Source organism: Marmota marmota, unplaced genomic scaffold (genome assembly GCF_001458135.2).
Source record: "Marmota marmota marmota unplaced genomic scaffold, marMar, whole genome shotgun sequence".
NCBI classification, from domain to species: Eukaryota; Metazoa; Chordata; class Mammalia; order Rodentia; family Sciuridae; genus Marmota; species Marmota marmota.
In genome coordinates this window covers 15,982,067-16,000,977 of record NW_025999977.1, presented here as the reverse complement: position 1 = coordinate 16,000,977, position 18,911 = coordinate 15,982,067, and the positions used below count along the sequence as shown (strand labels likewise).

The 18,911-nt window shown below is 32.6% G+C and overlaps 1 protein-coding gene across 7 annotated transcripts in view; it reads right to left on the bottom strand.

Moving 5' to 3' along the window:
- Positions 1-18,911, bottom strand: part of Ccdc88a (coiled-coil domain containing 88A) — a 126,074-nt gene that overhangs the window by 50,975 nt on the left and 56,188 nt on the right. For all 7 annotated transcript variants that reach the window (XR_007348067.1, XM_048804316.1, XM_048804317.1 and 4 more), the window contains exons 9-13: positions 14,310-14,391; positions 11,869-12,027; positions 10,399-10,545; positions 9,673-9,817; positions 1,512-1,696 (exon numbers count right to left, since the gene is read on the bottom strand). Coding sequence is in view for 6 of the 7 variants with exons in the window: in XM_048804316.1 (XP_048660273.1) it covers positions 1,512-1,696; positions 9,673-9,817; positions 10,399-10,545; positions 11,869-12,027; positions 14,310-14,391 (718 nt within the window). In the remaining variant the exon portion in view is untranslated. The remainder of the gene's footprint in view (positions 1-1,511; positions 1,697-9,672; positions 9,818-10,398; positions 10,546-11,868; positions 12,028-14,309; positions 14,392-18,911) is intronic.

Here is an 18,911-nt window from a genome sequence, read left to right as displayed (position 1 = left end):
GTGGGGAGGGGGGAGGGTGGAGGATGGGAAAGGCAGCGGAGCACAACAGACACTAGGATGGCAATTTGTAAATCAATGGATGTGAAACTGATGTGATTCTGCTATCTGTGTATGGGGTGAGGGGGGGAGTTCATAACCCACTTGAATCAAAGTGTGGAATATGATATGTCAAGAAATTTGTAATGTTTTGAACAACCCACAATAAAAAAAATTAAAAAAAAAAAAATTATATTCCTATATCAAACAAAAAAAAAAATAAAAAATAAAATAAAATAAAGATATTGTGTTTATCTACAACTAAAATATAAATAGTTTAAAAAAATTTTTTTTAGAACTCTAGAACAAGTTTAATGTTTCTGTTTTAACAACAGTGGTATATAACTACACACAGAATACAATTTTCAATTAGTATCTCAAAAGCCATCAAATCACAATTTTTTTTTTTACTTAAACCCAGGCCCTTGCACATTCTAGGCAAGTACTCTACCAGCAAGCTACATTTCCATTCCTTTTTAATTTTGAGAAAGGTCTTGCTATGTTGCCCAAGCTGGCCTCAAAGTGCAATCCTCTAGTCTCAACCTTCAGAGTGGCTGGGATTACAGGCATGTGCCACTACATCTAACTTCAAGTTACATATTTTACTGGGTAATTCAATTAAACATTAATTTGCATGTTCAGGAAATATAATTATTACTAATTAATTAATCTGGTTCTCCCAATATAGATGGAAACACATGAATAATAGTTTATTAAACTCACCTACTGGTTTACACAAATGGGATTCATAAAATATTAAATTTACAAAAAATTTCTTTCATATAATGAACTGACCAAAACTTGCTAGAATCACTAAGAATTTACTAGCTATCAAAACTAAGTTCAAAATGAAACTATACTTTACAGGTTTAATTATAATGGTAACCAAAATACAAATGTTCCAATTTCTAAATGAACTTTCTAATTTAATATTCTATCAATTGCCAGATACTCATCAAGATTACTTGGTTAACAGACTGGTAACAATCAATGCAAAAGTATTTTAAAGCAGTAAAAATTTTGCAAGAAAATCATGGAATATATTTGCATAATCTAAGGCAGTGGTTTTCAAAACATGGTTTTAGGACATTATGATGAATATCACATGGGACCTTTTTAGGAAATGATTTTATTCATGCAAAATTATGTGAGGGGGCACAAAAATATATGCAAAAATTAATTACTTGGTTTAAATGTTACAAAATTAAATATTTCTGTTCAGCTAAAGCCTAATTAAAATTCGGGTTTCAAGATGATAAACTGTGAGCTCCAAATAACATTTCCCATTAAAAAAAAAAAAGATTTAGAGAAATAGGTATTTCCATGTCTGGGACAAAAAAATGTTAACAATGAACTTAGATTTTCTCACGGAAGAAAGCAAGGAACGCTTTTTTTAGGAGTGCTAAGTTGTGTCAAAGATACTATTTATTTATACATATATCTAATATCTATAGTAACATAATAAACTTATTTACCTTTTTACTTAACCTTTGATTTTCTTTTTCCATTTTCAGAATTTTGGAGGTGTTGCCTTCTACAGAATCCATAGTACTCCGGAGCTCTTCCACAGTTTTTGTCAAACTCTGGTTTTCCATTTCTAACTTTAATAACTTACTTGATGTCAGCTCATTCACCTCATGGCCCAAGGATTTCTGTGGTGCTATAATATTGAAAAAATATGCCATTAGTAAAACTACGTTTATATAAAAAATGTTGAATGTTAATGCATTAGGACACTTGGTTTTTAATTTTATAAAATCAATAAAAGTTAATAGTTATATAAGCATGAAAAATTTAATGTACAAAATTTAGCCTTAAGAGAGTAGAAAGAGCTGGGCATGGAAGCTCACACCTATAACCCCAGTGGCTTGGAAGGCTGAGACAGGGGAATCCTGAGTTCAAAGCCAGCCTCAGCAATTTAGGCCTAAGCAACTCAGGGAGAGAGAGAGAGAGAGAGAGCTATAGATATATATAGATGGATGGATAGATAGATATAGATATAAGCTGGCAATGAGACTTGGTGGTTGAACACCCCTGGGTTCAATTCCTGGTACCAAAAAAGAGATCACCAGTTCTAGTTCCATGAGAAATGAACTACTTGACAATGGCCAATCCACTTTACTCTTAATGATTTTTAGGTTTCTTTTGTAAATATAGGTACTGCTCTGTGATCTTAGTGGTCATTGTGTAACCCAAATAAGAAATATAAAGCATATTTATGCAATACCTTCAAAAATTAAAAGATGACAGATTGAAGAAGAATCTTATGATATGGACAAAGTTAAGACAGTATACATGGGTCATTTTCTTCTAAATTAAGAATTCATGACCATGTGTAGTAGCACATGCCTGTAATCCCAGTGGCTCAGGAGGCTGAGGCAGGGGGATCACAGGTTCAAGGCCAGCCTCAGCAATTTAGCAAGGCCCTAAGTGACTCAGCAAGACTCTGTCTCCAAATAAAACATAAAAAATAAAAAAGGGGCTGAGGATGTAGCTCAGTGATAGAATGCTTGCCTAGCATGTGTGAAGTACTGGGTTCAATTCTCAGCACCGCATATAAATAAAATAAAGGTCTGTCAACAACTAAAAAAACATTTAAAAAAATAAAAAAGGGCTGGGGGGATATGGCTCAGTGGTTAAGTACTCCTTTCAGTCCCCAATGCCAAAAAAAAAAAAAAGAAAGAATTTTTACGAGCAGAGAGCAAATCTACTCTCTTTTGCCAAGAGAAAGCATCTTTAGCTTTACATATTTTAAAATAAGAAAACTTGGTGTCTACTTCTGAAAATACTCTTCAGTAAGCCAAAAATAATTATTTTAAAAATAACCCTACAGTAGTCTGGGCGTGGTGGCACACACCTATAACCAGAGCAACTCTGGAGGTGAGACAAGAGGATTGCAAGTTCAAAGCCAGCCTGGGCAATTTAGAGAAACTAAGTCTCAAAATAAATAACAGAAAGGGCTGGGATATAGTTCAATGGTAGAGCATCCCTGGGTTCAATCCCCAGTACTGGGGGTGAGAGGAGGCTCTATAATACCATAACTTGCTAGTGCAAAAATATTAGGCTAGGCTGAGAATCACTTGAGCCCAGTCTGTAGAACATAGTAAGACCCCATCTCAAAAAAAAATAAAAGGAATTACAAGTGAAATACCATACCTAGGATTTTAAAAAATCCCTCAAGAATTGAAATGGATGAGGTATTAGAGGGCATTTCTATTTTGTGCTTTAAAACTTTCTTGATAAAAAGCAATGAAACACTCACACAGCATTTACCCCTGCTTGCATACATTCTCTTAAATATTAGGTACAGTAAATAACTCCCTAGTTCAAAAAATGCAAACCTCAATTTTTATGTCTGGCTTCAGTTGTAGTCATCATGTTGTTAATCTTTTATTAAAATTTTGTTGGATAATTTTATAATTCCATTAGTTCCCCAAATCTCTTTTGTTTTGTTTTCATCTATAATCTATTTACTCCATCAAAGAACAGCAGAGACAGCAGAGTAAAGGAAGAGGAATAGGGGGAAGAAGGAGAAAAAGGAAAGAGAAAATACTGGGAAATGAGTTGGAACAAATTGTATTACATGCTTGTATGATTAGATCAAAATGAACCTTAATATTATGTATAAATATAATGCACTAATAAAAAATCAGGAAAAAGCTGGGCACAGTGGTGAACGCCTGTAATCCCAGAGGCTCAGGAGACTGAGAAAGGAGGATCACAGTTCAAAACCAACCTCAGCAATGGCAAGGCGCTAAGCAACTCAGTGAGACTCTGTCTCTAAATAAAATACAAAATAGGGCTGGAGATGTGGCTTAGTGGTCGAGTGGCCCTGTTTCAATCCCTGGTACCACACGCCCAAAAAAAAAAATCAAGAAAAGAGGAAAAAAAAGATTTTAAAAAGACGATTTAACTAAAAACTTACAGGATAAATTGTTCTAACTGACAACTAATGAAGCATTAAAATTGAATTTTGAAAAGACACCACTTTTTTCCTTTGGGTAAGAGTTTAAAAAAAGTGACATGCCCTAGACTTGATGAAATTATTCACATTTTTCCCATTTCTATTTCCATTATCAGCCTTTTGTAAATCTGTTCCATCTTATAAATGATATTAAAACAGCATAGAGGGGCTGGGGAGACAGCTCAGTGGTAAAGTACCTGCTTAGCATGTATGAGACCTTGAGTTCAATCCCCAACACAACATAACAAACAAAAATAGCATAGAGGTGCTGGGGTTGTAGTGCAGTGGTACAGCTTGCCTAGCATGTGTGAGCTACTGGGTTCAATCCTAAATGCCACATAAAAATAAATATAAAAATAAAGGTATTGTGTCCATCTACAACTAAAAACAAAATATTAAAAATAAAACAGCAAAGAAACAATTTAGATATACATCATTCTTGAGTATTATTATCAATCCAACGTGGATTTTTTTTTTTTTTTTTGCACTAGGGACTAAACCAAGGGATGTTTTATCACTGAGCTATGTCCCTTATACTTTTAATTATTATTATTATTTTTTGAGACAGGCTATTACTAAGATGCCTTGAACTTGAATTGCTCCTACCTCAGCCTCCTCAGTCATTGAGATTACAGGCATGTTCCACTATGCTTAGATCTGGATTAGATATTCTAACAAGAAAAAACAAGCTTGTTTGTCAAATTAAAAATGTAAAAATATTAATAAGCATTGTTTTTATAAAGCATCTATAATTTTTTAATCTAGGATTTCACTAATTCACTTTATAATTTTCTTTAGTTATAAAAAAGAGCAATAAAAGGAATTATAGAAATTCTCTCAATCTTAAATTCACATTTTCATTTATTAAAAATTTTAATTGTTTTCATGCTACAATTACTGACATATTTATTTGTTTTTAGTTAACAAAAATTGTATATATTTATGGTATATATATATATATGATGTTTGGATATAACTACATTTTGGTTAAATGAAGCTAATATTTTATTACTTCACATACTTTTTTCTGTGTGTGCTGAGACCATTTCATTTTACTCTTTTAGTAATTTTCCAGTATTCAAAGGGTTTTTATGAACTACAGGTACTATGGATGTACAACAGACCTCATAAACTTATTCCTGTATAACTGAAAATGCTGCATCCCTTACCCAACATCTCCCTTATCTTCCCATTCCATAGCTTCTGGTAACCACTAGACTTTTTAAGATTCCATGTATAAGTTAGACATTGCAGTATTTGTCTTTCTGTGCCTGAATTATTTAACTCAACATATTGTCCTCTAGGTTTTTCCATATTGCCAAAAATGACAATTTCTTTTTTTTTTTTTTTTTTTTTTTTTTGGTGCTGGGGATTGAACCCAGGGCCTTGTGCATGCTACATCCCCAACCCACTTTCCTTGCTTTTTTTTTAAGGCTGAATAATATTCCAGTCACATTTTCTTTATCCATTCACCCACTGATGGATACTTAGGTTGATTCCATGTCTTATCTATTGTGAGTAATGCTGCAATTATGATGGGAGTGCAGAATCTTTAACAAGCTGATTTCATATTTTTTGAGAATATACCCAGAATTAGGACTGCTGGATCCACCTGGTATATCTATTCTAATTTTTTGAGAAACCTCCATACTGTTTTCCAAAATGGTTGTACCGATTTACATTCCTACCAACAGAATACAGATGCTCCTTGTCATCTGTATCCTTACCAACATCTGAATCCTTTGTCTCATAAACAGCCATCCTAAGAGGTTTCAGGTGATATTTCATTGTGGTTTTAATTCCCATTTCCCTGATAGTGACACTGAGAGTTTTTTAATATACCTATTAGCCACTTGTATATTTTCTTTGGAGAAATGTCTATTCAGATCCTTTGCCCATTTTTAAGTCAAGCTGTTTTCTTAATATTGAGTGGAGTTCATTATATCTTTTGAATATTGACCCTTTATTAGATGCCATATTTTACAAATATATTCTCTCCACTCTATAAGCTGTCTCTCTTCACTCTACTGATTGCTTCCTTTGCTGTGCAGAAGCTTTTTAAGTTTGATGCAATCTTGTAAGTGTATTTTTGCTTTTGTTGCTCTGTTTTGGGGATCTTGTCCAAAAATCATTGCCCAGACCAATGTCATGGATCTTTTGCCCTATATTTATTTTCTTCAGTAGTTTATACTTTCAGGTCTTCTATCTAATTCTTTAATCCATTTAGACTTGTTCTTTTGCATGTGTCTGTTCAGTTTTTCCAGCACCATTTATTGAAGAGATTGTCCTCTACCTATCATTTGTTCCTGGCATGTTTGTCAAAAATCAATTGACCACAAATGTGTAGGTTTACTTCTGGGTGCTCTATTCTGTTCAATTCATTTATGTGTATGTTTTTATGCCCATTTTATTTATTTATTTGTTTATTTAGAGACAAGGTCTTGCTAAGTTGCTGAGGTTGGCATTGAACTTGCAATCCTCCTACCTCAACCTCCTGAGTATCTAGGATTACAGGTGTATGTCATCATGCCTGGCTAGTTTTGTGCTATTTTGTTTACTATAACTTTGTAGTAGATTCTGAAATCAAGTAGTGTGATGCCTTTGGTTTTATTCTTTCTATCCAAGATTTTGCATGGTTTCAATGAAGTTTAGGATTGTTCTTTTTTTTCTATTTCTGTGAAAAATATTGTTGAAATTGTAATAGGGATTGCACTAAATCTCTAGATCACTTTGGGTAGTATGAGCATTTTATTCCCCCATTAGCAGAGACTGAATCCAAGAATGCTTGAACACTGCCCAGGCCGTTTATTTTTTATTTTGAGACAGCTAAATTGCTTAGTGTTGCTAAGTTGATGAGGTTGGCCTTGAGCTTGAATATTCTTCTGCCTCAGCACTGTCTATATTAAAAGATTATATCATCTGCAAACACAAATTTAACTCCTTCCTTTCTGATATGGATTCCTTTTATTTCTTTCTCTTGTCTAACTGCTATGGTTAGAACTTCTAGTACAATGTTGAATAGAAGTAGTAAGAATAGCCATCCTTCTCTTATTCCTGACCTTAGAATATCAGGATGCTAGCTAGCTATGGATAATAATGTTGGCTATGATGATGGCTGCAGTCTTGTCACTTATGACCTTTACTATGTTGAGGTACATTCTTTCTATCTCTATCCTAGAGTTTTTATCAAAAAGAGGTTTAGCCAGGTATTGTGGTGCACACCTGAAATCCCAGTGGCTCAGGAGGCTGAGGCAAGAAGATCAGAAGCTCAAATCCAGCCTTAGCAACTTAGTAAGGCCCTAAGCAACTCAGCAATACCCTGTTGTCTCTAAATACAAAAAGAGGGGTGGGGATGTGGCTCAGGAATTAAGTGCCCCTGGGTTCAATTCTCAGTACAAATAAAAAGAGAGGTTTAATTCTTTTGTCAAATGCCTTTTCTATCCATTGAGATGATCATATTGTTTTTAGTTCTTTATTCTGTTAATGTAGTGTATCACATTTATTGATTTGTATATGGTGAACCATCCTTGCATTCCAAAATTAAATCCCACTTGATCATGAAGAATGATGCTACTGGATGTGGTGAGAATTTTTCCATTTATGTTCACTGAGAATACTGAACTGCAATTTTCTTTTCTTATAGAGCTCTTGTCTGATTTTCAAGAATTAGGGTAATGCTGGCCTTGCAAAATGAATTTGTAAGCTTTTTCTCTTCTTCAACTCTTTTGGAAGAGTTTGAGAAAGATGGTATTAGTTCTTTAAATGGTTCATTCAGCAGTGATGGAAGACTTTATTAATGATTCCATCTCCTTACTCATTATTGATCTGTTCAGATTATATTATTTCTTTATGCTTCAGTCAGACCAACTCTCAGTCACAATTTGTAGTCATGTGTTTCAATAAATAATATTATGCTATAACATGGTATATATTAATACTTCCAATGCTATGACTGTGCTTCACTGAAGCTTCATGTCAGATCATGATGTATTAAAAATGAGGCTTACAATACATTTTTAGTAATATGGAAGAGTGTCTATGTAGTAGTGTTAAGTAAAAAAAGGAATTTGAATTTTATACCCATGGTGACCTTGTAATGTTTAATTACATATGTACTGAAATGTTCTGAAGAAAGTTTTCTGAAATGTAAAAGTAATATAAGCAACTATTATTGATCTTAATTTCCTCCTTTGTACTTGTCCACATACAATTAATTTTATAGAAAGAAAATCCCTTGTATAATTTGAAGAGACAACTACTACACCACATTAAAACAAATATTCTGGTCTACAATTACAGTTAAAATCAGTTATAAAACAACTGTGTGACATAATGATTACAATGATAGTTACTATCTAAGGATTTTGAAGTATCAACAAAGTTAATCCTCACAATCCTCCCAACTACCTCACAAGGTAGTTAATATTTGCTCCCGTTAGGTGAAGAAACTCTTAACTGTAAATTTTAACTACTTTAATAGAAAGCATTTAGTTTGAATCACTTTCTTTGCAACTCAATTCCCAAGGAGTAGGAAAAAACAAGTTAAACAAATATTTTAAGTAACCCATCTCTGTAAGTTCATTAACTGAATGTGGTCAGTACACAGGGGACCAGAATTTTGAATTAGGTTGTCAAATTTTGTAAAATTAGGAAAAACCTTAAAGATATAATATATAGGATAAGTCGTGTGTATAAGTAATTATTCTATAAGTATCTGATTCTAAAATCTCTTAGAGATTATATTACCTCAACACTATATCCTCAGTGCCAGGTATAGTGTTTTACATTTGGCAGATGTTTAATAAATATTTGCTGAAGGAATGCAAAAAATAATCCAATATGGGGTAACAGAAATTATAAAAGTAGTCTCATTTGAATAAATATGACCTGGCTGTAATTTCAATAAAGTATGTCATCATTAGTACATCCAAATTCATAACCCAAGCAACTGTATTTTAATTAGGCCCAACTTTAAGAAAGATAAATTAATGGGAAGCCTAGAAAAAGAGAACAAATTGTAAAAAATTTGTCTGATAGTCGATTATTATCTCCAGGAGTAGACTGGTTAGCAGGAGTAATCTTGTAACCATCAGTGGTTGGGCTGGACAGAATCCTATAATGGCAATCACACATATTATGAAAGTAGCCATGAAAATCTTTAACTTCTCTTACCCTGACCACATATTAACCTAAGAATCTGCCCATTATATTTTGACTTCCTATTTTGGTCTGTCTATAGTCAAAGAACATGCTGACTAGCTAATACAACTTTTCTGTTTTCTTTACTTACAACTTATTATTTACTAATAAATTATATATTAAATATATAAATATTAAATATTATTAAATGTTACTACATTTACTATTATGTTTTTTGAAAAAAATCAATAAATTGTTATTCCAGCAGCCTCTTGTGACATTAACATGAAATAGTGCCTAAATCACCAATTAAATCTGCTATTGCAATCGTACATAAAATTGAATTCTAGACATGGAAAGCTAATAATCAGACCTAAACAGTGTAATCAACATATTATTATGCTAGACAATGGTTTGTTGGCCTTCTGAGGTATTTCCAGTTAGGAAAAATGAAGAACTGCAATAAAATATCCAAAAATATAAACAAATACAACTTTCATTTATCTTTGTAGGTAAAACAATATTGGGAATACCTTCAGAAAGTTCACTAGTTCTGGATATCTGTTCCAGCTCCCAGCCAAGATGTAATGATTCATCCATGCTTTGCTTCTGTGCCATTTCCAAAGTCATGTTTTCTTCCATTAATTCTTCGATCTTTTTTCTATCCATATCTCGTTCCTTTTTTATTGGCAAGAAGTAGGGAGAGAAAAGAAAACTAAGAAACAGTACTATTTTAAGCCACTGTTTTATTATTTATAACTTCTATTAGAAAAATAATATGAGGATAAGTTTTCATTTCCTTAAAATTTTTAGTTTGAAGGCAATAATCAGTTATTATAATTGTTACTGGTCATTATACTGACCAGGTATCTGACATTCTTTTAAAGTGATCTTTGGGAACAACGAAAATGCTTCTTCTCTGAAGTATAGCTTCAGTGATACCACAAAAGTATTCTGACCCAATGCTAAATTGTAGCCAACAGCTTTATTTTTGTGTTTTTAAAGACATGTTTATACAATAGCTAATTTATTGTGGTTTTGAAAGGTAGATGACAAACTTAATAATACACATCTGTAACAAAAGCAGAAATTTCTACTACTTATGTGTTTATGCAAAGTTGGAAGCATCTAAATTATTTAGCTATCTCTTTTCTGCTAATGACTTAAGGATTCTAGTCATTCTTGGCATTAGAGAGAAATGAGTCATATTTTAGAATTTTTCCTTAGAGGCTATTAATTGATATACCTATAAAACTTACCATTTCCATATCATGCAGTTTAGCCTTTAATTGTAAATTCTCTTTTTCTAATTCATGTAATTTATCAGAACGAGCTCGAGTTCCTTCTAGTTGGTCTTCCAACATGGTTTTTGTTTCTAATAAAACTTGATTGTCTTCTTTTAATTCCTATAAACATTTCAAAGTCTTATTTATCACCAAAGTGCTAGTGTCTGTTAGTTTTTGAAAGTTAACAGAACATAAAAATTATTTATTGTAAACTAAAACATAAAAGCCATCCTTATTGAAAGATCTATGCAAGAGTAAAACTAATGAATAACAAATATATCAATGTGTTTTGGCTTCATTCCCTTTCCTCTCCACAAATTTAAGCTAAAATGCAATCAAAATGCTTAGTCCTTATATTAGAATGAGTAATACTACTATAATTTCACATAAAACTGTAGGGAGTATATTTAAATTTCTTAATCACAAGGTTAAAGAACAAAGTAGTCTTTCAGATATTTAAGAAACTAAGTTCCATAGAATCGGGGCTTATTCTATTAACTGAAATAAGACTCACATTTCTCTCTAGATATAACTTGAGAGTGAAGGTTTTTGTAATAAAATACTAAGACTCACATAAATGATAAACCAAATGTCTATCAATAAATGTTTTATAAAAACATCCTGAGGAAATCCTTAAAAATCCCCATATATGATTTGAAGATTCTATCTAAGTTCTATGCCTGTGGTTTATACATCCTAAAGAAAATATATAAAAACAGTGGCATCCATGAAATACCTTAGCCTTGCATATGTACATCTAAAAGAATTAATATGAATTTTGTCTTGAAGGCCTGTTGGGGCTATTTAGTGATAATTTTCAGGATAAAGTGTTCTATTTTCTCTTATGTTTTCATTTCTTCATTTTGCATACTCCTTTCTTCTGTATGAGGATACATACTGAAATTGACTAAAATCTCCTCAGATTTAGCTGACAGAAAATAAGAAAACTACTGAAAAAGGAAAAAAATAATGCAAGGACTGTCAAATTCTTGCTGTTAGTCTCAAATTTCTATAACACTGAACTACCAAGGAGGAAAAGTTGCTTTTTAAAAATTTACTTATATATACATAGCCTTCACTGATTCACATTTACCAACTCAGTTAAGCAGCAATCAGGAACATGTTATGCTTTCACTTATGGGGATAAGTTTGATTAGTAGAGAAATGCTTTTGATTATGAGGGAAGGACTTGAAAAAGTCTGCTTTACCTATGATGTTAAGTAAAGGAATGAAAGAAGAGACACAGAGTTGAAAATGTCTGAAAATCTCTTTTTAAAAGTCTAAGAAATAATGCTGATCTATCATAATGTGAACAAAAGATATTTACTGTTTGTTTAACATTTGTAAAGGTCCTTGGTTATCAAGCGCATTTTCCATGCATTTTGAAAATCATATCACTTTTAAAGAAAAAATATTGTAAATGGTTAATATTATGTAACATACCTCAACTCTTGCTTTATAAAATTCAATATCATGTAGCCTCTCTTTATATCTGCTGACTTCACTTTCAAGCTTATCAACTCTAATTGCCTTCTCTCGAAGTGCATCTAATTCATCTCGGTACATTCGAGCAGAACGAGCATCCGAAAGTAAATTCATGTTCTAGATATAAATAAAGAGTAATACTTCTAATATTACTTTCTATTTTAAACATTTTATGCCTCAAAATATTTACTAAAAAATCATTGAGTTACATATTTTAAAAAGGGGAATTTTATATAAATTGTATCTTAATTAGAAAGTTTTTTAAAAAAATGGAAAAAAAAATGAAGCCTTTTTTCTTAAATCAAGAAAAAGAAAAGGATTTTAAACATCATACACAAAATCTTATATAATACTCAGGAATGTAAAAAATATGAAGATATTTTAAAGTAAGTTAATCTCAACAAAATCATTTGCAAGTAATTTAAGGTGAAAAAGTTAACTTTAAAACACAAGACAGTAAAAATACAGAAGATGCCTGGTGTGGTTGTACACACCTGTAATGCCAGTGACTTGGGAAACTGAGGCAGTAGGATTGCAAGTTCAAGGCCAGCCTGGGCTATTTAGAGAGACCATCTTTCCAAAAAAAAAAAAAAATTAAAAGGAGGGACGTGCCTGGGATGTCCTGAAATCAACCTCTAGTACTTAAAAAAAAAAAAAAAATACAGAAGAGACAGACTGTATTACTTAAGCATATTAGTAGTTATTTTAGAGAAATGTTTCTATTATATTAAGTGTTTCAAATATATTGTGACATAGCATTTGAGTCAAATTTTAAAAACCTTTTAAAACTCCTATTGTAATCTTTTAGAACAGTCATTCTCAAAGCATGGTCCAGGGGCTTCTTTGAAAAGATTTCAGGGAATTCATAATAAAGATTAAGGTATTTTATCTTTTTCACTCTCATTCTTTCATGACTGTGCTGTAGATTTTTCCAGAGGCTACATGGCATGTGACATCTTAATAAACCGAATGCAGGAAGAGAAGAGAATCCAGCAGTCTTCTACTGTATCAGGCATTAAAGAGACCTTCAAATATAAAATAGTAGTACTTTTTCCCTTTAATTTTCTTTTTCAGTTAATAATGTTTTGGAGAATCACACTTTTGGGCAGGGTATACTGGGGATTGAACACGGGGACACTTAACCACTGAGCCACACTCCCAGTCCTTTTTTGGATTTTATTTAGAAACAGGGTCTCACTGAATTCCTCAGGGCCTCACTAAGTTGCTGAGGCTGGCTTTGAACCTTCGATCCTCCTGCCTCAGCCTCCACAGCCGCTGGGATTACAGGTGTGCACCACCACACCCAGCTTAAGAACCACACTTTTAGAGGGCACACACACATATAATAAACAAACTGAAAACAAAAATCCCTCTACCATTAAGAAGTAGAATAGTAGCCACAGCTTATCTAGAAATAGGACTTTCAGTCTCATTCATCTAGGAAGTCCCAGTTCATGACCCTACAAATGAAGTGTTCTCTACATTTAAGATGGCAGATTACGGGAAATTGGGGACCTTAGCCCAATCCTTATCATTTGTGAATTAAGAGCCTATATACTACCCTGAAATGAAAAAAAATAGAGTGATTAAAAGACGTGAATTCTTACACACTCTTGGTTCAAGATAAAAAAAAAATAACAAAACCCTCAAAACACAAGGCTTTAAAATAAAAATATAATTAAAAAAATAAAAAGTAATCTTATTTAATAGGAAAATAGTAAAAGTAGATGGAGAGGAATGAGGGTAGGGCAAGGGAAAGTCAAAATATGTTATGAGCATAGCTAAATGGGCCACAGTGAAACCTGCCATACTGTACAATTAGGTACCAATAAGGGGAAAAAACACAACTATGCAGAAGCATGGGAAGAAGTTTCCCAGTTTTAAATTTCACTTAGTTTTTTATTTTTTAAGTCTATTCTTATATCCTCAAGTTCATTTTCTCCTTCTTTTTTTTAAATCTTTATTTTATTTATTTTATGTGGTGCTAAGGATTGAACCCAGTGCCTCACTCATGCTAGGCGAACGCTCTACCACTGAGCCACAACCCCAGCCCCAGTTTCACTTAGTTTTAAGTGATAGTGAAAGGAACACACCATCAGAGAACAAAAACCCAGGGAGATACACATAAATAGCACAATTCATAGTATGTAGAGGTACTCCATCTTCCAAGACCACAAAAGCCAAACAAAAAAAAGATGGAACTGTCCTAGTCCCAATAGGCTCTTTTTTGGGCTCTGTTATTTTTGAAGACAGAGAATTTAAAAAATCATCAATTTCTTTAAGGCTTGGTTACTTTACTTAATAATTTAAAGAACTAAAGGCAAAGTTATAAATTACAAGAAGAAAAATCAATTTCTAATACTTGGTGGTCTTATGTAACAACAGTTCCAGGTACAAACCTCTTGTTGCAGCCTTTTAAGTTCTATTTCCATTTGTTCAAGCTCCTGCTTACAATCCAACAACTGTTCAGTCTTTTCTTCCCTTATAAACACAAAAAAATATATTTATTAAAGAATAAACAATTCTTTTAAAAACTGTGATCATCATTTGCATTAATACAAATGAATTATTTCTAAATGACCAGTTGAACGTAGTATTAGCCATAATCCCAACCCAGTGGGAAAAAAAGCAAAGCAAAAGATATTAGGAATGCATATAACTAGATGTCACCAAAGTCCCACCTCAATGTTCTTCAAAGGCTAATTTCAATGACTAATGTTCTCACAGTTTATAATGTAGTCTCTCTCTCTCTCTTGATCTTTCCTTCCCCTTTTGTTCCCAACTCTCCTTTCTTTTTCTCCCTTGCTCCCACCTTGCATGGTCAATGGCAATTAAGCTGGAAGGTTTTTTATTGATGCAATACTATCTGAGGTAGACTCTCAAGGGTTCCCAATGGTCTAAAGGAAATTATACACTTACTACTTGCTATACAGATTTCTAAACTTCTCTAATTGTTTTCTACAATGTTATCTTAAAATGTCTTCAATTTCTTCTATTATTTTTTGAACTGTATTTCTATGTCCCTTCAGAGCAAATCTGCTCAGAGTAAGCCTCCACTCACTATCTCTACTTTCTTATATATATATTTTTTAATAATAATAAAAGGTCACTGTATAAACAACCTGTTATTCACATCTCCTCATATAAAAACAGGAAGCATATCAAAACCAGAATTTTAAAAGGTGAAGAAATATTCTCTTTGTTAGAGCAACCATAATTTGTTAAGTAGGTTCCATTTCTCGTTGTAATGAATGTTTAGGTAATAAAACTCATTACACATGAAATCCTGTATATTTCAGGACAGATGTCTGAAAGTGTAGGTTTAAAGGTGTTTAACATATACTGTCAAACTGCTCTACAGAAAGGATAATACCAAACAGCAGAGGACAAAAGTAAAAACTGTTGTATTATTATTATAATTTGTATTCTTTTGAATACTAGCAAAGACTAAATTTGTTTCCCCACATTTGTGATATTAAAATTTCTATTTTTGGTCTGGGATTGTGGCTCAGTGGTAGAGCGCTCGCCTAGCACGGGTGGGATCCAGGTTTGATCCTCAGCATCACATAAAAATAAAGGCATTATTTTGTGCCCATCTATACCTAAAAAATAAATATAAAAAAGTTTCTATTTTGTGAATTATTAGATCACGTCTTATTCTAACTTTCTACTGGATGGTCTGTCTTTTCCTTAACTAAAAAGTTATTTCCAACAAGGCTTAGTAGTACAGGTCTATAATCCTATCAGCTTGGGAGGCTGAGGCAGGAGGATTGTGAGTTCAAAGCCAGCCTCAGTAACTTAATGAGGCCCGAAGCAACTTGGCCGAGACCTTGTCTCTATGTAAAATACAAAAAGAGCTGGGGATGTTGCTCAGTGGTTAAGGTCCCTGGGTTCAAGCCCTGGTACCAAAAAAGAAAGCCATTACCTTTCATGTTGTTAATAATATTTTTTGCAAAGTTTTGTTGTTGTTGAGTGCTTTTTTAAACTTAGTTTCTTCATTGTGGTAACATATATAACATAAAATTTGACAATCTAATTTGTTGTTGTTTTACTGGAGATTGAACCCAGGGCCTTGTACATGCTAGGCAAGTGCTCTACCACAGAGCTATATCCCTAACCCTTGTAATTTTATTTTGAGATAGGGTTTTGCTAAATTGCCCAGGCTAGCCTTTAATTTGTAATCCTCCTGCTCCATCTTCCTCAGTAGCTGGGATTACAGGAATGCACCACTGCTCCCAGATGCTCTAATCATTTTAAAGTGCAGCATTATTTGTGATAGTCAAAAAGTGGAAAACAACTCAAACACCAATCATCTAATGAATGAAAAATCAAAATGTGAGATAATCATCCAATGGAATACTATTCAACCATAAAATACTGAAGTACTTGCTATAACAGGGATGGAACTGGAAAACATTATGCTAAGTAAAAGAAGCAAATCACAGAAAGCCATTTATTATATGATCCTATTTATATGAAATATCCAGAATAGGCAAATCCATGGGAAAAAAGTAGAGTAGTGGCTGCCAGAAGCTGAGGGAAAAGAAGGATAGGTATAAAATATGTTTTTAAAAACCATCAAAAAATATCATAAAAATAAAAATGTCTTAGAGCTGGGGTTGTGGCTCAGTGGTAGAGCGCTCGCCTAGCACATGTGAGGCCCTGGGTTCGATCCCCAGTACCACATAAAAATAAATAAATAAAACACAGGTATTGTACTACAACTAAAAATAAATATTGTTTTTAAAAGTTTTGCAATTATTGTGTGGTCACTGAGCAATTCTACTTTGTAAATTAAAAGCACTTAACTGTACACTTTAAAAGGATGAATTTTCAGATACAGAATTATTTCTGGTATTGGGGATTGAACTCACGGGCATGTGACCACTAAGCCACATCCCCAGCTCTATTTTGTATTTTTATTTAGAGACAGGGTCTCACTGAGTTGTTTAGTGCCTCACCGTTGCTGAGGCTGGTTTTAGACTCAAGATCCTTCTGCTTTAGCCTCCGGAGCCGCTGGGATTACAGGCATGTGGCACCATACCCAGTGTTCAATAATCTATATTTTAAAAAAATTATTTATATTACAGAAACTTTCAAAACATGAAATCAATGAAGCATTAAGAATTATTTAAGGGATGAATGTGGTGGTGCACCCTTGTAATCCCAGCACTAGGGAGGCTAAGGCCAGAGGACAGAAGTTAAAAGTCAGCCTCAGCATCTAAGAAACCTAGCGAGACTCTGTCTCAAAATAAAAAATAAAAAGGGCTGGGGATTGTGGCTCGGTAGTTGAGAGCCTTGGGTTCAATCTCTAGTACAAAAACAAAGCAAAACAAAACAAAAACATATATATGATATATTATATATACACACACACACACACACACACACACACACATATATATATATATATATACATACATATATTACTAAAGGCAGTCTTTGAAAGTGTAACAAATATATTAAAGTGAAATTTACAAGGAATTTTTTCTTCTATCCAAATGGTAAATCATACTTTTACTCTGAATGTTTATAAATCAAAGGCAATATTATGATGTATCACCCATAAATGATACCACTTAATTTGCACATTCTAATTACCATTACTTATTATATAGGTTTTGTTAGGTATAAAACTACCTAGACTATTTTTGTGCATAATGAATTCTGAAGATGGCTGCTTCACTTTAGTAAAAATCTGTTGCAATAAAAAGACTTAAAACAAATGTTAATATATGAAATTCATGAAAAGACACATTTTCAAAGGATAACAAAGATATTAAATGGTAATGATGAAGTGCTAGTTACAGGAAATACTTGCTTATATATCTGGCATATTTATTTATCCATTAAAATACTCATTTACATTTTTAGTAAGTATATATGAAACCAAATTTTGTCAATCCCTGTTTAATAGACTGCAAGGCCAAGTAATTTTTATTTAAAAATTAAATTCTAGTATAGTGCAAAATGTTAAGCGAATTCAAGGCCATCATTGCTGTTCTAATTGCATGCTTTATCTAAAGACTGGCAAAGATTGTGCTAAATTATATGGAAAGAACTAGTGTTCACTGTTTAGGCTATCCATTAACTGCCAGTCAAACTAATAACAGCAATCTTTTCCCTAATTTTCCTGGTGCAGCTGTTTATAGAATATCCTGGGCGTGTTCACTTCAATAGACACATAGTAATGCAGACATCCACAAATGAAAGCTGTTATTTTTTTGTTGTTTTCAAGTTTTCCTATAGACTAATATTTTTCTACCTTGCGTATTTAAATCATTTTCTTTAGCTGCTTTAAATAACCACTAAATAAATTTAATTGCTATATTGTGTTTTTAAATTTACTATCTACACTCTGAAGCTCAAATTTCAGGAACACACCAAAAAGAAGAGGAAAAAGGCCCTAAAATAAAAATCCTTTGTTCTTTTTAAAGTACCAAATAAAAAATCAACAGCAGAGATTTGACTTGTGTTTTACTAAGAAATGTATATATGGCATTTATATCAATTTTCCTGTAATATCTTAGAAAGCTGAAAAAATATAATGTTATCAACTCTAACCAAATCAGAATATTTGATTTACTAAACAGATGACTTAAGCATCTCAATTATGTAATGCAGACGATACACGCAAAAATTGTTTGTATACTATTATATGCTAATAATTTAAAAACATTAATTTTAAAAGAACTGAACTTATTAATTTATATCAGTGATTCCCAGAATTCTAGATTTTAAGGAATATAAAAATTTTAAAAATTAAGGCATTCCCCCAATTTTCCAAAGAAGGACACTATTTTATAAAATAAATGATATTTTAACACTAGAAAGACAGAAAGAAAAAAAAAATCCTGAATAAAGGCAACCTTTAAATTGGTAAGAACCAATACTGGCAAAACCTTATGCCAGTCTCTATTTTTCTCATTTTGACAAATACTAGTGAAAAATTTGACAAATACTAGCAATGGTGGGACATTGATCTGTATTCCATAAGCCTA